This window comes from Acartia tonsa, chromosome 8 (genome assembly GCF_053477335.1).
Source record: "Acartia tonsa isolate MP-2025a chromosome 8, ASM5347733v1, whole genome shotgun sequence".
NCBI classification, from domain to species: Eukaryota; Metazoa; Arthropoda; class Copepoda; order Calanoida; family Acartiidae; genus Acartia; species Acartia tonsa.
The window spans coordinates 36732979-36752216 of NC_137267.1; the positions used below are offsets into that span (position 1 = coordinate 36732979).

The window sequence follows — 19238 nt, forward strand, 5'->3', positions numbered from 1 at the left end:
ATGTCTGGAAAACATGAAATATCTGACATACATACAAAGTAAAGGTTCTATCCTCCTCCTACCTTTCCTTAAGTGCCCTTAGAGACCTCTAGACACAAGTAACAAATGAAATTTAGTACTATTATACTCTGCTATGAATTATCAAAAAGAAATGACACAAAAAGTATAATTATCAGTTTAATTAATTAATTGTTTTATTAATAAAATGCTTCACTTTAATTGACAGCAAATCTATTTTGTAAATTGCACTCCTGGCCGCTAATAAGTTATTGACAGCGCAGCTATTCTATGCTTAGGATTGTCCGTACGTCATTGTACAATTTTTCCGTTTTAGTATGCCTATAACATATATTGTGATTTTAATCAGCATAATAAATCTAGAATATTAAGTAGTACGGTTTTTGTCTGAAGCTTAAGATCTCGACAACTACTGTTCAGAATTGGTTGTACTTTCCAAGAAAGCTTTAAAAATGGATTTGTGTGGGTTTTAGCCTTTTTTTCCTTACTTCTCTCGCTATTGCCTAGAGGCTTTTGGCGACGCAACTAAAGGAATGAACAAACCAAAGAAAATTATTCTTATATTTGCTGCGTTACTTATGAAAAGTAATGTACTTATTATAATTTAATAACTAATGGAAATTTTAACCTTTTTTGTGTCAATCATCAGTAATCAATGATTTTAATAGGGTTCATACAATACAGCTTTTAATATTTATCAATCTTTATAGATAAAATAAACTATAAAAGAATATAGAACAAGATTTCCAGTATGGCTTCTGATTAATATACGCTGGATTGGAACCGATCATCTTGAAAAATCATGTATCGTATCGTATTACAGACAATTTTCCATGAATATTAAAATAAAAATAAAAAAATTAATGCCATTTTTTTGTTATTTTTTTAAACTTATTTTTTTTATACTTTAGTAGCAGCTACGCCCCCAGAGGGCATTAGGATCACTTTAGTAAGGGAGAGAGAGAGGAGAAGTCGAGCCCTCCACTTTATTTTATTTTTAAAAGAAAAAAATTTCAAGGGCAAATATGACAGACAGACAGATATTTTACATGTACATATGGAATATTTACCAAAAAAATCAGTCGTCTATATCTTAAATTTCTTGCTAGTAATTCACATTTTCCCAATGACATTACTGGCTGACATATACTGACTGCCGGAAGGACAGACTAGTAAATTGTAGAATAGCTTTGTCACTATAAAGTATAGGACTGTTTGTTTCGTCCTCTCGCCCTTTTTCTTCCATGCTACATAGCGGGCACACTTTTGTTTTGAGGTTAGGGAATAAAAAGTCATATATGGCTTAATTCTATAAAGGACATTCATCATCCTCAGTTAGGGAGAACTATTCTGATAAACACTTTAAAAGAAATGGAATATATTATATTTTAATCTTGATATTTAGACCATTAATCTCAGGGATCTAAAGGGAAAAGACAATTGCCTTTAAATTGATGTAAATACCCGATGATGATACACAAAATTACCTCTTTTGGAGAGTACAAATAGTGGTTAAAACTTTTGGACACTCAATAAACCAAAATATCAAAATTCACTAAAAGTCCCTAACGTTGTTAAGCCAACAAAAAAGCAAACGTTATTGTAAAACTTTGGGGACTAATATGATAAACAGTCCAATGTCCCCTCCCTCCCTAGTGGTTAATCTTTAACCCTATATCCTTGAGTATAAAGTGACATAAAACAGTAAAGATTTCACTTGAAATTTGTGGGAAAAAGAGAATATTGAAAAATGAATATGGAAGAGTTAAAATGGAGAAAAATAATAAGCTAGAATGGTTTATGTTGACGTTAATAATATTTTAAAATCAATTTGTTGTTTAATTATTTTTCAGAAAACTTATACCTGATATAAAATTGTTTTTATATTAATACTGAAGAATAATTGTATATTATTATTGGTCCCCAAAGCTCACGGGTGAGAATTAATTAAATCATCAATTTAAATAGAAACTTTTTGTCTTATAATATTGACGTCTAGGCCCATATTAAATAAAATTTTAGCAAGGACAGCTATTTATATGATCAGCAAAGCAATATTTAACTAATTATTGGACAAATCCTATGAATTGAATTAGGCTGGCCTAGAAGTTAGGTTTTTAAAAGTCTTACATATAACTTCTATAGGAATTTTTAGGATTTTGTCCATTAGATCTCTAAAAAAATATAATGCAAAAAATTTATTCTCAAATTTTCAAGCCTCAAAGTTAAGTATTATATCTCTTTTAAAGCACTTTTACTTTGAAAATTAGACTTTAAAAATTTAACATTGAATAAATTAGCAGGCAAAAAAATCTCTTATTGTCTTTACTTTAATTATTCAACCAAAGGCGAACTTTTTAAAATTTGATTTAAATTCTATAACAAAAATTACTAACAAAATAAAGAATCACTTTTCACAACATTTTAGCAACTGTTAATTCAGAAAATTCATAATAGTGTTTTCTATATTTGAAATTTTAAATGTGTTGTTTTAGGGAAATGTTTTTAGTTCACATATGGAAATGCTAGCATCAAACTTTGATTATGGGGTATTTTTTTAATATTATCCAGGGATCTAAAGCGATAAAACAATGGCCGATAAATTAATCCTTATGTAGATTACAATTAGTGGAATTTTTTTGCTGTAGTAATAAATTTGCGTGTTTGGGAGCTTTTTAATGTACAAAATAGCAAAGAGAGATGGGACATGGGGCTGTTTATTACACTAATCCCCAAAGTTTTATATTTTTTGTAATATAAATTTTTTATAAGGGGGAATTTTGTGTATCATCATTGTGGATGTACATCAATTTATCGGCCATTGTCTTATCTCTGTAGATCACAAATTTTCTTTGCTTTTTTTGACTGAACACCGTGTTGGGTAAACCACAAAACAGAAATGATAAATCATTAACTTCAAACTGAATTAGAAAATCAATTATAAATATAGACATGTATTTATATTTTATACTTTTTGGCTTTACAAAATAGTAATCTAATTTGAGTTTAACATAGGCGTAGCCCCCAGCCTCAAGGGGGTAGTGGTTGTGGGACTACCATCCCCCCTTTACCATAAAAAATTAAAGAATCTGGTGGAACAAGTCCCTTTCGTGGCAACGCCCCTTAAGGCGCTATTCCCCGTATTTTTAAAGTGACTTTTTTTAGTTTATTTTAGGTTAGGTTATATTGGGTTAGGTGATTGCCCCACAGGGTCAGGCAATTGGCCCCGTAGGGTTAGAGCCCCCCGCAGCGGCTAGAAATAGGAGAAAAGCTACTGTGAAAAATACGAAGAATCGCCCCTTAAGGTGCGTTGCCATGAAAGGGACTATATCCAAATTTTTCTTTGGATATTTCCAGGGAGGGCCGTTAACATTGGAAAGTATATTAAACGGGTCCACAAAGTTATCTTATAAACTATTAAACTTTGGGGACTTTTATTTGATCTTAGCATTCACCTATTATTTTAATGTACTTGAGGGGCTGGTCTTTGAATGAGAGAACGTGTTTATAAAACTTTGGGGTACTATTTAATTTACAGTCCAATATAACTAGTTATTTATCGCATCGTATCATAGACAGCTTTCCGCTGATATTGAAATGAAAAATTCTAGGATTACGGCCCCTTGGTCTAACAAAACGGGTATTGATTTTTATGATCTTTCTTTTAATATTTGTGGAAAATTATCTGTAATATATAATTGACTTTTAAGCATACGGAAAACCGGGTCTATTCCAGCGGATATTAATCGGTTTGGACGCCATACTGCAAAAGATATTACAATAAAAAAAAACAAAAAATATAAATAACAGCATAATATAAATAAAAACATATGTGTGTAATCATATGTTTAATTGATTGTATTCTATCACATACTGCATGTAGCTTCAAATCTTGTTTCAGTATTTTTTAAAGCGAAGCTTTTCTCTAATTAGGTTCGGTACGTCCGCAACAGTTAGCTCTTTTCTTTAATTTAAACATGTCAGAATTGTCCTATTGATTTCAAAATTTGCATGATGGTTCCTATAATAGTTAAGTACGATTTAGAAAGCGGAGCAACTCTATAGTTGTTACAAGAATATTATATTCTGCTTATTCAGTTCTGACACTCTAAAAGTGTAATTATTTGTTTGTCCTGTCGTTTTCAGAGCTTCGCTTTTTTGGATGTTGTCATCCAGGTTTTAGTATTTATTTACGATAGGGGTGTTATTTCAGGATCAGATTTCGAACAGAACATATTTTTTGGTCTCGAGTTTGATGAAAATTTCTAAATAGGTTTATTTACTAATATTCATTAAACTTTAATGGCATTATTTTAGTGGTTTACTGCCTCTGAACTTGAGTACATTCTCAGTCTACTGTGTGTTTGTCATCAATGAGGGTGGGGACATTGGGCTGTTTATTACACTAGTCCCCAAATTCTTGTTTGTTAACTTAACAACTTTGGGAATTTTTATAGAATTTTGATTGGTCTGACTATTAAGTTAAGTGTCCAAACATTTAATTTAATTTAAAGGGGTAATTTTGTATATCATGATTTGGGAAGTACTTAAATTTATTAGTAAATGTTTTATTTCAAATCCCTGGATTGTCATCATATTAATAAGTTTAAGTTGTGGTAATTTATCGTTTATACGGGGCGTGGCAGTCTTGAAGCAAATAAGCAATAAGTTCTTGTAAGTATTTCAAAGTCGAAAGAAAAACTTAAAAGCTAAATTAGGAAAGGAAGCCATTTTTACAACCAGCACAAATACACCTTAATATTAGTCAAAAAATACTGAAAAAATTAGTCATATTAAAAGTTAAAACTAACTGCTAAAATTACATCTAACATTGTATATATGTGTGTCCTGTAAGAAATCACTAGACCGTTATTGCTTTACAGTTTTAAGACTAGAAATTAAATAATCCACCAATTATTATTTTTATTATTTGTACAGAAATAAAGTACTGGAGAGCAACTTTAGGGGCTTTCAATACACCTTTAATATCTTCTAGTATAAGGTAGTAATGTTTTTGTCTGTCTTTTAAGATTTTGGTAACCACGGGACCGGAGTTCTTTTACCACTAGTAAAAAGTAATGAATTGTTATTCCAATATAAAATTGAATATCTTTCTTACATCATTCTTAGTAAAATATTTTTACTCGTTCAAAGAAACTTTTGTAGGTGTAAGATTCTTTCCTACATATCATATCATTCCTACACTTTCTGAGTATTAAAGTTTTGCTATAATCAAAGCTTGTACGTCATATATAGTTAGATTATAGATTTAGGTATTTAATATTAATCTGATGAATTATAGTGATTTTATATGGTATTTTGGCTATAAATCAATTTTTCCTGTAAAATGATTTTAAAATCTGATTTTTTGCTTGTAAAGAAAGTATAAATGTATCCTATTCTGAAAATGTTAATTAAGGAATATTCTAATTATCCCAAAGATTTCAAATTTGGCATCGTGATTCCTATAGTTCATCAAAAACATGTTGATTTTAAATTTTTGAGAACAATTTTTTTTTGTAATATAATTATCCTACTCATCTGATTTTTCGAATATTATTCCTAGGACAACAAAGTACAATGATATAAGCTAAGCATCTCTATAATCAAGTCTAAAAATATAAGTTTTCCTTAAATAGTATCCTGTATTTAGCAGTTTTGCAACAAATATTTACTTACAATATTGACTATACTTATATATGAATATATTTAGTTCTGACACTCTGCGAGTGTTATTGATCCTTTGTTATTTTATAGCTTCGCTTTTATAGTTGTCATCCTTGTTGAGTTGAAAACACCCATTGAAACAATCTATTTTTAAGCCTAACTGAAAATTTGGAACCCAAATAATCACGAAACTTCTCAACATTGAAAGTTCAATGTATTTTGAAATTTCTGTTATTTTCCGTTTTAAACCAAGATTTTAGAAAAATTATTGTGTTCTATTTTCTATTATAAATTATTCGTAGTTCTAATAGTTTTTTAATCTAATAAGTTTTAGGTATATATTAAAGAAAAAAATTACGTTATAAAAAGTCCATGGCTTAAAACATATATTATTAATATACATAAGAACAGGATTTAAATCCCTTTACCCCAATAAACTTCTATCCTGAAGCCTTTCTCTCTCTCTCTCTCTCTCTCTCTCTCTCTCTCTCTCTCTCTCTCTCTCTCTCTCTCTCTCTCTCTCTCTCTCTCTCTCTCTCTCTCTCTCTCTCTATCTCTCTCTCTCTCTCTTCCTAATTTTCACCTTTCCTCCCTCCCCCACTCCTGTTATATTTAGGCGCTTAGAGTGCGTGCTCATTTTATTGGGCAGTTTACCAGGGGTAGGTCTACCCTTTATTTCAAAAAATATTTATATTTTGTAAATTCAAAACCAACATTCTTTAATCAAAAAGTTTGAAAAAGTTTTTGAGAAAATATTTTTTCAGTTTTTTTATATTTTTATAACCAGGTGGTCGTTTTCCCCAATTTACCTTCCCTAGCCACGCAATTCTCTATTTCTCTCTCTCTTTCTCTAAACTAGCCCCTAATGTAACATATTTTCATAGTTTAACTTTCTAAAGAGCTATTAGATGTTTCTGAGCTCTTTATAGTGGTTACTAGCGGCTTCGCCCCTAGAGGCCTCTAGTGGCACTTTAGGGGAAGTTGAATCCCAAAACCCATTTTTTCAAATTTAGATTTTAACCCCCCCCCCCAAATTTTTTATTTTTTTTTTAGACTGAAAATTTTTTTTGAGGGGGGTTGTTATTTTTCTAGGGGTGATTTCTCCCCTAAATTAGTTATAAACCTTCCCGGGACCTATGAGAAATACCCTGTGAAAGAGAACCTGATAGGTTCAGCGGTTAGTAATATCCTTCAGTACAAACAAACAGACATCGTTCTACTTTGTATTATAGGTAAGTATTTTACTTTAAGAAAAACTAATTTTATATGGACATTGAACAGATATTAATTTTTGTTCTAAAATTAAATTTTTTATTCATTTGTATACTATTATGTTATGTTAAATTGTAGTATTCTCTTAATGTTGTAAAACATATCCAACCCTAACTTTCGACTTTAACCCATTTGTGCCGAGCGCTACTTTTATGGACGTATCGAGCTGAAAATTTCAGGGAAGCTTTATTATGGTAAAAACGGAATTCCAATTTTTATTTTTTGCTTTTTTGGCATAGGTACCCGTTTTTGGCGGTTTCCCCGGTTATTAAAACCCGTTTTTCTTTTAAATACCCAGTTTTTTGGCCCAAAAATTTTAAAATGTAATTTTTGAACGTCAAAAGTGAGTTGTAGAGTAGCTAATACTACGATACGATCCGTAATTGAAAACTACATAACCTCATGTAATTTATAGAGCTACAAGTAAGATACGAAACAATATATATCACATTTAAGATATTGGCTATAGGTACCACCACTTTTTGGTTAATAAAACTCATTTTTGTTGTTATTGTAAAAAAGATCTATTAGTAAAACCGGGTAGTAAAAATTTCGAACTTTTCCCCCATATGCCAAGGCGGAGCTATATAGCACGTAAAAAAAAATACAAAAATCATATAAAAAATAATGATTTGAATAAAAACAATTCACAAATGGATGTAGTTGCCAATAAACTTTAAATTTCACAAAAAAAATCAGCAACTTTACTACATAAACAAAAAAGTTAAAAGGGGTATTTTGAAATCACCTTGTTTTTCTTGGTTTTCAAATTTTGTTGAGCTATACTGGCAAATGGAAGTAAGCAAAACTACCTGCTCCAGGGGGAAATGAAAACTAGGGTAGTATAGGGGGGATTCATACTGAGAATGATGCAATTAAGAAACTGGGAACCGTTTTTTTTTTTGATTTTTTTGTAACTGGGCAATAAAAGCTGGTTCGTCACTAATGGGTTAAGTGAAGTTGAAGTTGTATATATATTCAACATATAATGTGCATTATGCATCACACCTAATGAATATAAAACAGTAATTACAATGCATCATTTATGTCATAGTTTAAATGTTTTTGTCAATTAAAACAATTATTTTAATAACAAGAAATTTAAGTTTAAAATTAGTTTTATTATTTTTACAGCATTTGTCACATTGACCAAAGTATTGTATATTTAATAGCACAATGTAACATTTAGAAAAAAATATAATTTATCGGAAGGAAAATTATAAAATAAATCGGAAAACTCTATCTTTTCTATTTGCAAAAATACAATATTGAAACTTTAAATTTGTACATGCCTTTATAAAAACTGCCTTTGTATTTTGACGTATGCAGACAAGAGGTACATGTATTTTTAAGCATTTTAATGGTTTTAAAGGTTAATTTTGACCATATATCATTTTGCAGTATGAAGTGAAATTTATAGGTAACTACATCTAATAATTTCTTTAAAAACATAATAAGATATTATTAATGTTGAAATTAAACATGTTTTCTCTATAAATATTCAGAGATATTTTTGAATCCATTAAACAAAAAACATATTGGATAATTATAAATTTCTAGTTTAAGTTACTCCTTGAGTGTCTTTTTCACTTTTCTTTCTGGATTTCCACTCACCCCCTTTTTTCTCTACCCCCTTAACGGCCTAAATTATATAGTATATACAGAACACGGTGTGCCAACACTTCCGTATTTTAACATATCCGCAATGTCTTTCATTTTTCAAAAAGGCACAATAGCAAAAATTGTAGGAGATGATTAAAGGCGAAGAGAAAGCAAAGAAAAGGGAACAATTTGAAGGATCTAAAGGGATAAGACAATGGCAGATTTATTGATGTACATCCCCAATGATGGTCCACAAAATAACTTATTCTGTACATTAAAATAAGTGGTTAAAATATATATAAATATAAAAGTCCCCAAAGTTGTTAAGCTTGTACAATTGGTGCTAAGTAATAATTTACGGTTGTAATTTTTAATGACACAAATACATTTAGTGAAAATAATGTCACACCAAAAAGCACACTCACCCATTGAAAAACTCTTTTTAACCTTCAAAAACTGCAACGAACGAACGAAAGAACGGAGCCTTTAAAAAGTATTAAGCTAGGTAGTTGATTTTTAGTCATCTTATTTGTAATTTTTTTCTTGGAATGAAATTATTTAGGCATTTTTATGACAAACTTCAACATCAATGATAAATTTTGGAGAATAAAAAGCGAAAAAGCCAAATGAAAGAAAAATTAAGGAAAACTAGAAAAATTAGCATAGAGAAAATTGATTAATTTTCTATCAGTCTAAATTTTTGTCTTTTTATATTGATAAATTTATACAATAATGTGCGTCATAAATATTGATAAAAATACATTTTATTTCAGCTATGAAATTAAGAAAAGAAAAGATAAAAATATAGTTTTTAATTGTTTTTTTTTTAATCTCCGAAGCCACCACAATTTTTCAAATATATTTCTTTTATCTAATAATCTTTTTCTTTTACTTTTTAAAATTCTTAACTCCATAAATTAAATATATTTTATTGTATAAATAAAAGATAGCTTACTACTAAAGAAAAAATCAACAGGCAATAAATATAGAAAGTTTAGATCCTCATTCACTTAATTAGACCAACAAGAACACAGTTTATAAACAATCCAATTACACTATAGGTTGGAAAGTGTACGAAAGGGAAATCATTTTTTCATTACATTCATGTCATCAGTAAGCTATAAATAGTTTAGTTTTCTTTTTTTTAAAAACTTTAAATTCATTATCATGTTGAACGGATTATTGTGACTCATTGGTTATCTAGAGTAATAAATCTATTATTAAGCGCTTCACAGGCACTGTGCGTTGCGTCGGACTGGGTCTTTAAATAGGGGTAAGGTTACATTTTGTTGTATTAGGATACAATTACAATATACTGCAAATTGAAATTCTATATTGTCTTGTAAGTTAATGAAAAAAGAAGATCTAAATAATAGGTTTGCTTTGCACTTGCAGAATCATTTTGGGAATCAAGATATGTCTCTGATTCTTTTTCATGTATTATGACTTTAAATGTCACTTTTTATATGTTTAACATAAAAAAATTGGGGGGGGGGGACGTTTAAACTTCTTTAATAAAATTGCTTTATCTTACATATGTAATTATTTGTGGTTTTAAATTTTTATTTATGCTTTATATTTAATTTCTACATGGTCTCAACTCAATTTTTAAGAATTAAAATAATTAAATCTTTTTATTTCAAATTATAAATGTTCTGAAACAAATTTGTTCCATTTTTCTGTATTATATATAATTCAAATTGCATTTAACGTTAAGAATGTATAATTTTGTCCGTCCAAATGTTTTCGTACCGGGCAAAAGAAACTCGGCGCGGACCGATTTTAGCCGCGGGCACCCCAAGGGCTTCAAGCGGGCATGGAGAGCTTCATTTACCGCGGGACAACTAATTTCTAAATTGAGAAAGAGAAATAAATAAAGAGAGAGATAAAAAGAAAGAAAGAGAGAGAGAGAGGTGATTACCTAATAGAAGAAACTAGAGAAAAGTGGAGGGAAAATGAAAAAGAAAGAGTGATGGGTAGTAAGTCGGTGAATAATATAAGAGGTAAAATTTAACGGTTGCCGAATGCAAATCTTATAACAACTTGTTGTCTTATAGGCTTATGATCATAACTTTTTTACGTTTTCTAAAATTTGATTTTAGCAATAATATACAGTTTTGTTTACAACAACAAAAAGTAAAATAATAAATTTACTTTTTTTGCACTTTTAATATAAAATTTTATATGTTATAACTTTAAATAATATAATTATTTATGCATAATAAAAGGTTTTACAAAGAATGAAATTTCAAAAATATATTTGGAACACTTTTAAAAATTGGCAACTCTAATTTAAAAAGGTAAAGGTGTGTAGTGATAGGGGGTGGGGGAAAGGTAAGGTGTACTCAGAAATAGATAGAAGGGGTGACGGGTAGGGGAGAAAATATAAAAATAAGCAAAAGAGAGATTAGCCAAGGAGAAAAGAGAAGTGGAGTAGAGAAAAGATGGGGACATATTACCAACAAGCAAAATGTAAACTGTAGATTTTTTGCAAAAATAAAATAGATTGTAATTAAACAGGGATCTACAGGGGTAAGACAATAGCCGATAAATTGATTTAGATCCCAAATAATGTTAGACAAAATTACACCATCTATTAGTGTTTAAAACGTTTTGACACTCAACTTAATGAACCAACCAATCAAAATTCAATAAAAGTCCCCAAAGTTGTTAAGGCAAAGAATAAGAAAACGTTATATAAATCTTTGGGGACTGTGTTATGTTACGAAGAATGACAAAACCTCCCAACAGAAAGCTTTAAACAAGAACAAATACTATAAACTTCATTGAAAACTGTAGAAAAATCAGTCCAGTCCAGCCTTTTATGATATCTTAGAGGACCTACAGACAGACATACTGAATTTTAGAGAATATATAGACAGATTAAAAACATATCATTTTGTAAAACAGGATAAATGTTCAGTTCATATAATCTAAAATCATATGAAATATTTCAGAATTGTTGATTTCATGTGTTAAATATATAACTCATCAAAGTGCATGTCTGTCTTTCTGTTAACATATATTTCTAACACTGTTTATCTTTTTCTGTTTAATTTACATATATTTTGCATTAGCATTTAAAGAGAAAAAAAGATGCACAAAACAATTTGTAATGTCTGAAAAAATATGTAATCAATTTATATTTTGTTTGTGAGTTAACCTCTTGATTTAATTGACATATACATTTAATAAATTTAGAGGTAAATCAGAAAAAGACCTTGCAGTACAAAATGTATATTTTTTTTCAATGATATGATTTTCTTGAATTATTATGCAATTGAGAAAAAGTAGGAAATCTAACAATCTGCTGGTGGTGGTGTTTTGTATTTTGTTCACCTGCTCCCTACCAAAAGAAGAAGAATGGGGGAATTAAAAATTATAAATACAAAAGGGGAAGGAAAGAATAACTATTACCTGAAGCTTCTTACCCCCCTCCCTTTGTAATCCCCCCTATTCTGTCCCACCTCTCTTTGCCTACCCCCTGTATATTTTGCACCCCCCCCCCCCTCTAGTGTATATTGCTTGATATTACAAACTAGTGAGTCTACAGTAGAGTTACTGATTATTATTCATCAAAAGAACAAAACATTTAATATGTGCACCTAACTTTTTAAAATAAACTTTAAACTTACAATTTTGTGAATTTATAATACAATAGTTAAATATACTAAAAAGTGATTGAATTAGGTGTAAATTAAGCAAGATTTTCGTCTTAAAATAAGATGGTTTTCCCAAACCATTTCTAAGTGAAACGGTTACATTATATAGATTTATATATATCAACAAGTGGCTTAGCGTGGATTTAGCTAAGGGGGCAGGTTTAAACTTTATAGCTACCTCCCTTATACAGATATATAGTTCAATTTGAATATACTTTTTTTTATATTTTAGTTACTAAATAAATAACCAATGATGGCATCATTGCAGCAAGACAATAAAGAACAACAAAATAATAATAATAATAATACCAAACAGGTTACTATACATACACGCGAGGACTCGGACTCAGAACTGCAAAACCTGTTTGATTTTTCCTTAAACAAGGGCGGTCAGCGGTCTTTGTATGTGCCACTGCGGATGCGCAACTTGCCCGCCAGCTTTTGGCAGCCGCCTACCCACGGCAGCAAGTCGCCGAGCGTGCACAGCCGCGAGAATTCTTTAGATAACTCCTTGGGGACGTTTAGTCCGGGCCCCGGGGCTTCGCCACAGCCTGGAGGGGTGGGACTGGCCCACCACAACCGTGCCCACAGCTCTCCTGCCACACTTGAACAGACGCTTGCGGTTGCACAACAACAACAGGTAAGCTTCACCCTAGTCAATCTTGTCTACATGTCTACAAAATGGTTGCTTTTTAAGATTACACCCCTTGCATAAGACTTATAAGAGATCCCAATCAGTTTAATAGTTATAGAGATTTTAGGCTTCAAACAAAAAAAAAACTTTTTACTTTATATAATAGAATAATAAAGTTTCTGAGATTATTCGCTGATTTATTAGGAATATCTACTAACCTTTATTATGCAATTTAAATTTTTGGGGTATTACTTATTCATTTAAAAATCAAATATAAATTAAATTTTCCTTTAATATACTTATGTTTCTTCTCTAACAAAATATGATTTTATCTTGATTTGAAAGTAATAAAAGGATTGGGGTTAGTTTTATCAGATATGATATGATATGATAGAAATAGATAATAGTTATTTATCGCAGTAAATTGTATTCTGATTTCTGAGCACAGTACATTTTTAAAAATTCAATTAATTTTAGTTTTGCTGGCCCATTTTGCCTAATTCAGCGGAAATTATTCAGTTATATATCGTTATTTACTCATTTTGGAGATACTTACATCTAAGGAAAAGGCATACCTACTTTCAATTCATTCTTGTTGAAGTTTAGAAAAGAAACAACTTTCCGGTTTGGCTTCGAAACCGATTTTTAAAAACATGTGTAGCATCAAATTACAGTCAATTTTCCAGGGATATTGAAATAAAAATCATAAAATTAATACTATTTTTGTTAGCCCGGGCTTTTTATTTTACTCTTTGCGGAAAGCTGTCTTTAATACGATGCGATAATTAACTTTTATTTAACGGCTTAACTTTTTTATTTCCACAAGGACAAAATTAACCCCTAAGAATACATTTAACCAACTCAGTCTTTAAAAGCTAATAGCGCAGGCTCAAGTTATAATTTAAAGTGTCAAATGATTTTCTACTTTATTGCCAATTAAGTTGAAAATTTTGTGATTTTTTATCAGTAAAATTGGCAAGAATAAGATGAATATACAAGTTTTTACAAAAAAAGCCAATTTTCACAATTTACAAATATGCTTAATGATTTAATATAGCTATTATTGTATCATTATTAGGATAGCTTTATATGTTAAATGGTGTATCTTTGCAGTAATGTTTATTCGAAAACTGTCAGTTGTGGGACATCCCTAAATGGTACCATAAAATGGAGAACTCAATCGGTTCTCTGATTAGATATCATGAAATAAACGAAAAAACCTTACAACTGAATATAATAGGATAAATCTCACTGAATAAGAGAATTAACAATTCAACGAAAGTTTAGGAAAACTTTGCTATTTAAACCCTGGTATATTTGTGTTACTTTACTAGAACATGTTTCCTATAAAGTGTGGATGAAAATGTCATTTGGGCAAATAAAATGCCTCCTACTACATTTACAAATCTCAATTGGGTGTGCATATGATTACGACATATACCCAGAGATTTAAGGGATAAGACAATGACCGATATATTGATGTACATCTCCAGTGATGATGCACAAAATTACCCCTTCTGTAGATTAAAATTAGTGTTTGAAACGTTTTAATACTCAAGTTAATAAATCAACCAATGAATTAGAAATTGTTATTATAAATTTTTGAGGACTAGTGTAATAAACAGACCATTGTCCAATCTCTCTCTCTCTCTCTCTTTGCATACACCCCTGTCAATAATTTTGGCATTTTCAATGTTTTATTTCGACAACAGAAAATATATAAGTTGCTGTGGCTGACCTAAAAGCGACATACATTTCCTCAAAAAAACTTTATTCACGTCGACTTTTTGATTTTATATAAAATTGCTTTTGACTTGATTTTCTATCGACTACTGTAATGGCATTATACCTTTATGTCAATAATTACCACCCTGTCAAATTAGAAAGCATTGGTTTGACATTATATTATAGTGATTATTTCCTTTAGGTTTTAAATCTTTAGCCCGGACCTTCAGCCCCTCGTGGCTAACAAAAGTGGTGTCAATGTAATAATTTTTCATTTTGATATCCGCGGAAAGCTGTCTTTAATACTGTATAAAACAGTTATTAGTTATTACACAGTAAATTTATGTTTATGTAGAATGTATATGATTCTTATTATAATTTGTATGATATTTTTTTCTGAAAGTTAAAATATATTTGTCTAATAAGTCATAAAAAGTAGTAGTTTTATGTGCACACTACTTAATTTCTCCCACTTTTGATACTGATTTGGATTTTTTAGTAGTTTTAGCTTTCTTTTTTTCAATATTAATTGATAATTTAAAATGACTTTTCCAGGTCAAAAATTATTCTACGTTTTTTTATCTGGTTAGGTTGGGTTTAAATGAGATTTAAACTTTTAAGAAACCTTTTCTTTGTAAAATTTAAAAAGTCCTAAAAAGTTTCAATGGTTTATGTCGCACTATACAGCATTTAATAAAATTTGTCGTTACTGAAACATCGTCGACATGCCGATATTCTAATCAATTCAATAATTTGGACTTTATAGTCAAAGATGACATATTATTGAGTTGGCTTTATTTTATGGATATTAAGACTACAGTCTAATATTGATACTAGTGGCTGCGCTTCTAGCATCTAGGTAGGGTACTCTGTATTCGAATGGGTAGGTAGGTAGAGGAGAGAAAAATAGCCTAAAACTATTCTGGGACTATGATTATATTTGGGGGAAAAATTTTAATTTTCAAAAGAAAATCTTATATATTAATGAATGTTTTTCCCTTATTTTAGTGATAAAAGTTTAACAAGATAATATTTGTTTTTCAGATAAGAATATTTGTCTTAGCGTTTATTTCATCATGTTAAGAGTTAAAGGGTCAGCCTAGAACCTAACCTCTGCTAAAATTTTATTTTATATTGTGTCGAATCGACAAAAGATTAACGTTATAATGTCATAATTAGATTTTGAGTAATAATGCTTTCTATATAAAGTATCTAGCGGATGCTTCCCTAGCATCTAGGACCACTTATGAAGGTGTAAATAAGGCAACAAGTAGCCTGAAACCATCCTTTTTTGAAGATTCCCTAAAAATGAGAGCTTATTCTGTTTATTAGCTATTGAAATCTTAAGCTTCAGGCCAAAAAAAACTTACTACTTTGTATTAAAAGGATTCAAAATGCAAGGACATATATTTGTTTTAACTCTTATTTTATACATCTTAGTTGGAACTGATGATCTATTTTAATACTGAAACAATTGTATTCCATCAGTAAAAAGTTAAAGAAATAACCTGTGTTTATATATATAATAATACTTTATATAATAGTATTAGGTCTTTGTCTGTCTGTTCTTTAAAATCTTAAAACGATTGAGTCAACTCCCTAAAAATTCACATTTGGTCTTTGGTTTTAGGCTATATTTTTCTGCCCCCTCCTCTCCTCTTCGAATACAACATCAATATATAATTCTAGAGTTTTAATGTCATTATTAGAATAGAATTATATCGCCAGTAACGGTTCCTGGTAGTAATACAAAACGGCGTTACTGACGTTGTTTTTATTTGTTTCTTTAGATCTGTTTGAATTAATTCTTTTATGTCTTCTAAACCAGGACCTTATTTTCAATTTTCAAAAGATTCTTTTAGTTTTTCTTAACTATGAAACAGCGTATGATATTATCCAAAAAATCTTACATATGAAGAAAAAAAATATAGATGAATACATATAAAATGATAACAAATGAACACCTTGAGGGGTTTCAATATGAAAAAAAAGTCCATAAAAAAGAGAAAAATGGCATTTTCAGGGCTTCCTATAGATTTTGATTTTCAGAGCAAAGCTCTAAAATGTTATATTTGTCAGGTTTTTAAAAATCTTGGCTTATTTGAAATGGACTTTTTTGGGCTCAAATGTCTAAAAACCAAACTAAAGGAACTTTGAAAGGAGCTACAGCACTTGAATTGTATTCAATTGTAGACCAAAGTTTTATAATAAATTTTTTTTATTCGTTGGCTAAACAACTTTGGGGCCTTTGATTTAATTTTGATAGGTTGGTTCATTTAGTTGAGGGTCGAAACTTTCAACCCCTAATTATAATCTACAAAAGGGGTAATTAAAAGACCCCATAATATTATTCAAAAGAAATTGTCATTAGGATTACTTAATTTTATTTCATCAATCAATTTTTATTTTAGTTTATTACTTTAAAGTTGTTAAGATTAAATTGATTTAATAGTTATATCTTTTGCCAATATAATTTAACTTATATGTTTTAACCAATATTTAGTTACAAGAAATTAATAAATAAATATATTTTATAACAACTATGACGCTGTTTATTTGCGCAGCTACTCTATTACTAATGTTTATCTGTATCTCACTCTGCTTCTGAAAGTAAATTGATTGTCCCTTCTTGTTTTTTGGATGATTTATAAAGATAAAATGATCTTAACTTTTTGAATTACTTCATAAGTATACCATTTTCAAGTATACCATTTTCAGCAGTTAATTTGAGATACATGGAAAAGGTAAAATTTAAAAATTGGCTTTCAAATTGTCCCAACTTAATGTGTACTGAACTTTACTATTCTTTTTTCATTTAAATTTTGTATTCTTGTGGTTGCTGTGCTACTTATGGACTAGTTTCCTTTTTCAATGGGTGGAAACCTTCAAATGTTAAAACAGGATGTAAACTTTAATTCAAATTTAATATTAATATTAATTCATAAAATAATTAATAAAACAAGAATACACTTCTTTTTTAGCAGTGGAGCTATTTTATACTCCTTCTGTCTGTTCGAAAGCTTTACTCGGCTGCTATCAGGGATAGATGACAAAATACGTCGGTCTATCCGTTGGGGTTCATAGGATTTCTAATTAGTTGGAAATATAGTATATCCTATTTATAGCTGCTTTAAGACAATCTAAAAATGCAAAATTATTGCTAAAACATTTTAAAAAGCATTTTCCCATGTTCTATTATTACAAAAATAATTTGAAAAGTAATACATCAAAAAAATGTCATTAATATTAGGGAAAGGGGGTGGGGGGTAGTTGACCCAAAGTTAAAACTTGTAATCTCTAGTTGTAATATCTTTATTTAACCCTATCAAGACTTCAACCCCCTCCCCTTCTTTTTAACATTCCCTTGCTAATCTCCAATTTAACCAAAGCTAACCCCCAACTCCTCCCCTAAAAGAGGGGAGGTGACACACCCCCTAAGATTGTTTAAAATGTAATGTGATAAGAAATCTCAGTTTAAAAGATTTGAGTTGTTAGTTAGTAGTAGTGGTCAGGGAAAAAGGGATCGGACAATGGAATTAAAACCAATTACATCCCCCATTCCTTTCCCCCGAAATTTATATTTAACGTTTAAAATGGGGAAGAAAGGTTCTGGATTAATATTATTTTTTGGGCTATTATACTTCTCCTCCCTGGTGGTAGTTTTAATAGGGGTCTACAATTCTAGGGACCGGTATTTTTTAGGATTTGGGGGTAAATAATGCTTGAGCATGGGCGGGGGGGGGGGGTGGTTGTTAAATAATATTGATGGGAAGGTTGGCTAAGTGGTTGTTAGGGGGAAGGAGGGAGTGGTTTAACAACCCTACCCCAAAAGTAGGAGGAGATGGATTGGGTTAGGGGTGTAAGATTTCAAGTTTCAAGGGTGGGTGTGCATCAAAAAACGCCAATCTTATATTTTCGGAATGAAAAAATATTTCTCAACGAAAACCTGGAACTTTTTAAAAATGAAAAGAAATAAATTTTACAAAAGAAACATATTTTATTTTTTTGGTAAATTAAAAATTGCAAATTTTTTGTTAAATACATAAACACCTTCTAAAATGAACAAAAAGAAGCAGGCTATAGAAGCACTGTGCTCAGATTGGACTTTTCAAGTCTATTTTTCTCGAAAATTGGACTTTTGGAAACCTTCAATGGACTTGAAAAAAAGCAACCTCCCGATGTTCAATGGACTTGAGAAAAATTTTCAAAATTTTCTCCCCCCTCCCCTTTTTTGCCCCCCTTCTTCCCAAATTGACAAATTTGGACTTTTGTGCATGTAAAATGGACTTCACGCGACCTAAAAAATGGACTTGAGCAAAATTTTCATCTGAGCACACTGTATAGAAGAAGGGTTGTATATTAAGAGATATAAGTTTTCCGGAATTGTAATGTAGGGAGTAGATTTGAAATCTGCATCAAATTTTAAGGATTTTTATAAAATTCGTTTTTTGTATAATTCTTTATTTAAAAGCGGAAATACAAATTAAGTTAATTAATTTTGGCATCTGTGATTGGTGGATTTAAAAAATCTGCGCACTGATTGGATGTCGTACATCATTCAACCAATTAGAGCGCAGGTAGTTTAAAATCCACCTATCCTATTGGTCAAAAGTAATTAACTTAAAATGTATTTTCGCTTTTAGATAAAGAATTTTACA

The 19238-nt window shown here is 30.1% G+C and overlaps 1 protein-coding gene across 1 annotated transcript in view; it reads left to right on the top strand.

Annotated features, from left to right (window-relative positions):
* The first annotated feature begins 12072 nt into the window (after window positions 1–12072).
* Window positions 12073–19238, top strand: part of yki (Transcriptional coactivator yki) — a 44972-nt gene continuing 37806 nt past the window's right edge. Inside the window, exon 1 of the mRNA XM_080170299.1 lies at window positions 12073–12861. Coding sequence (XP_080026425.1) covers window positions 12472–12861 — 390 coding nt within the window. The 5' untranslated portion in view covers window positions 12073–12471. The remainder of the gene's footprint in view (window positions 12862–19238) is intronic.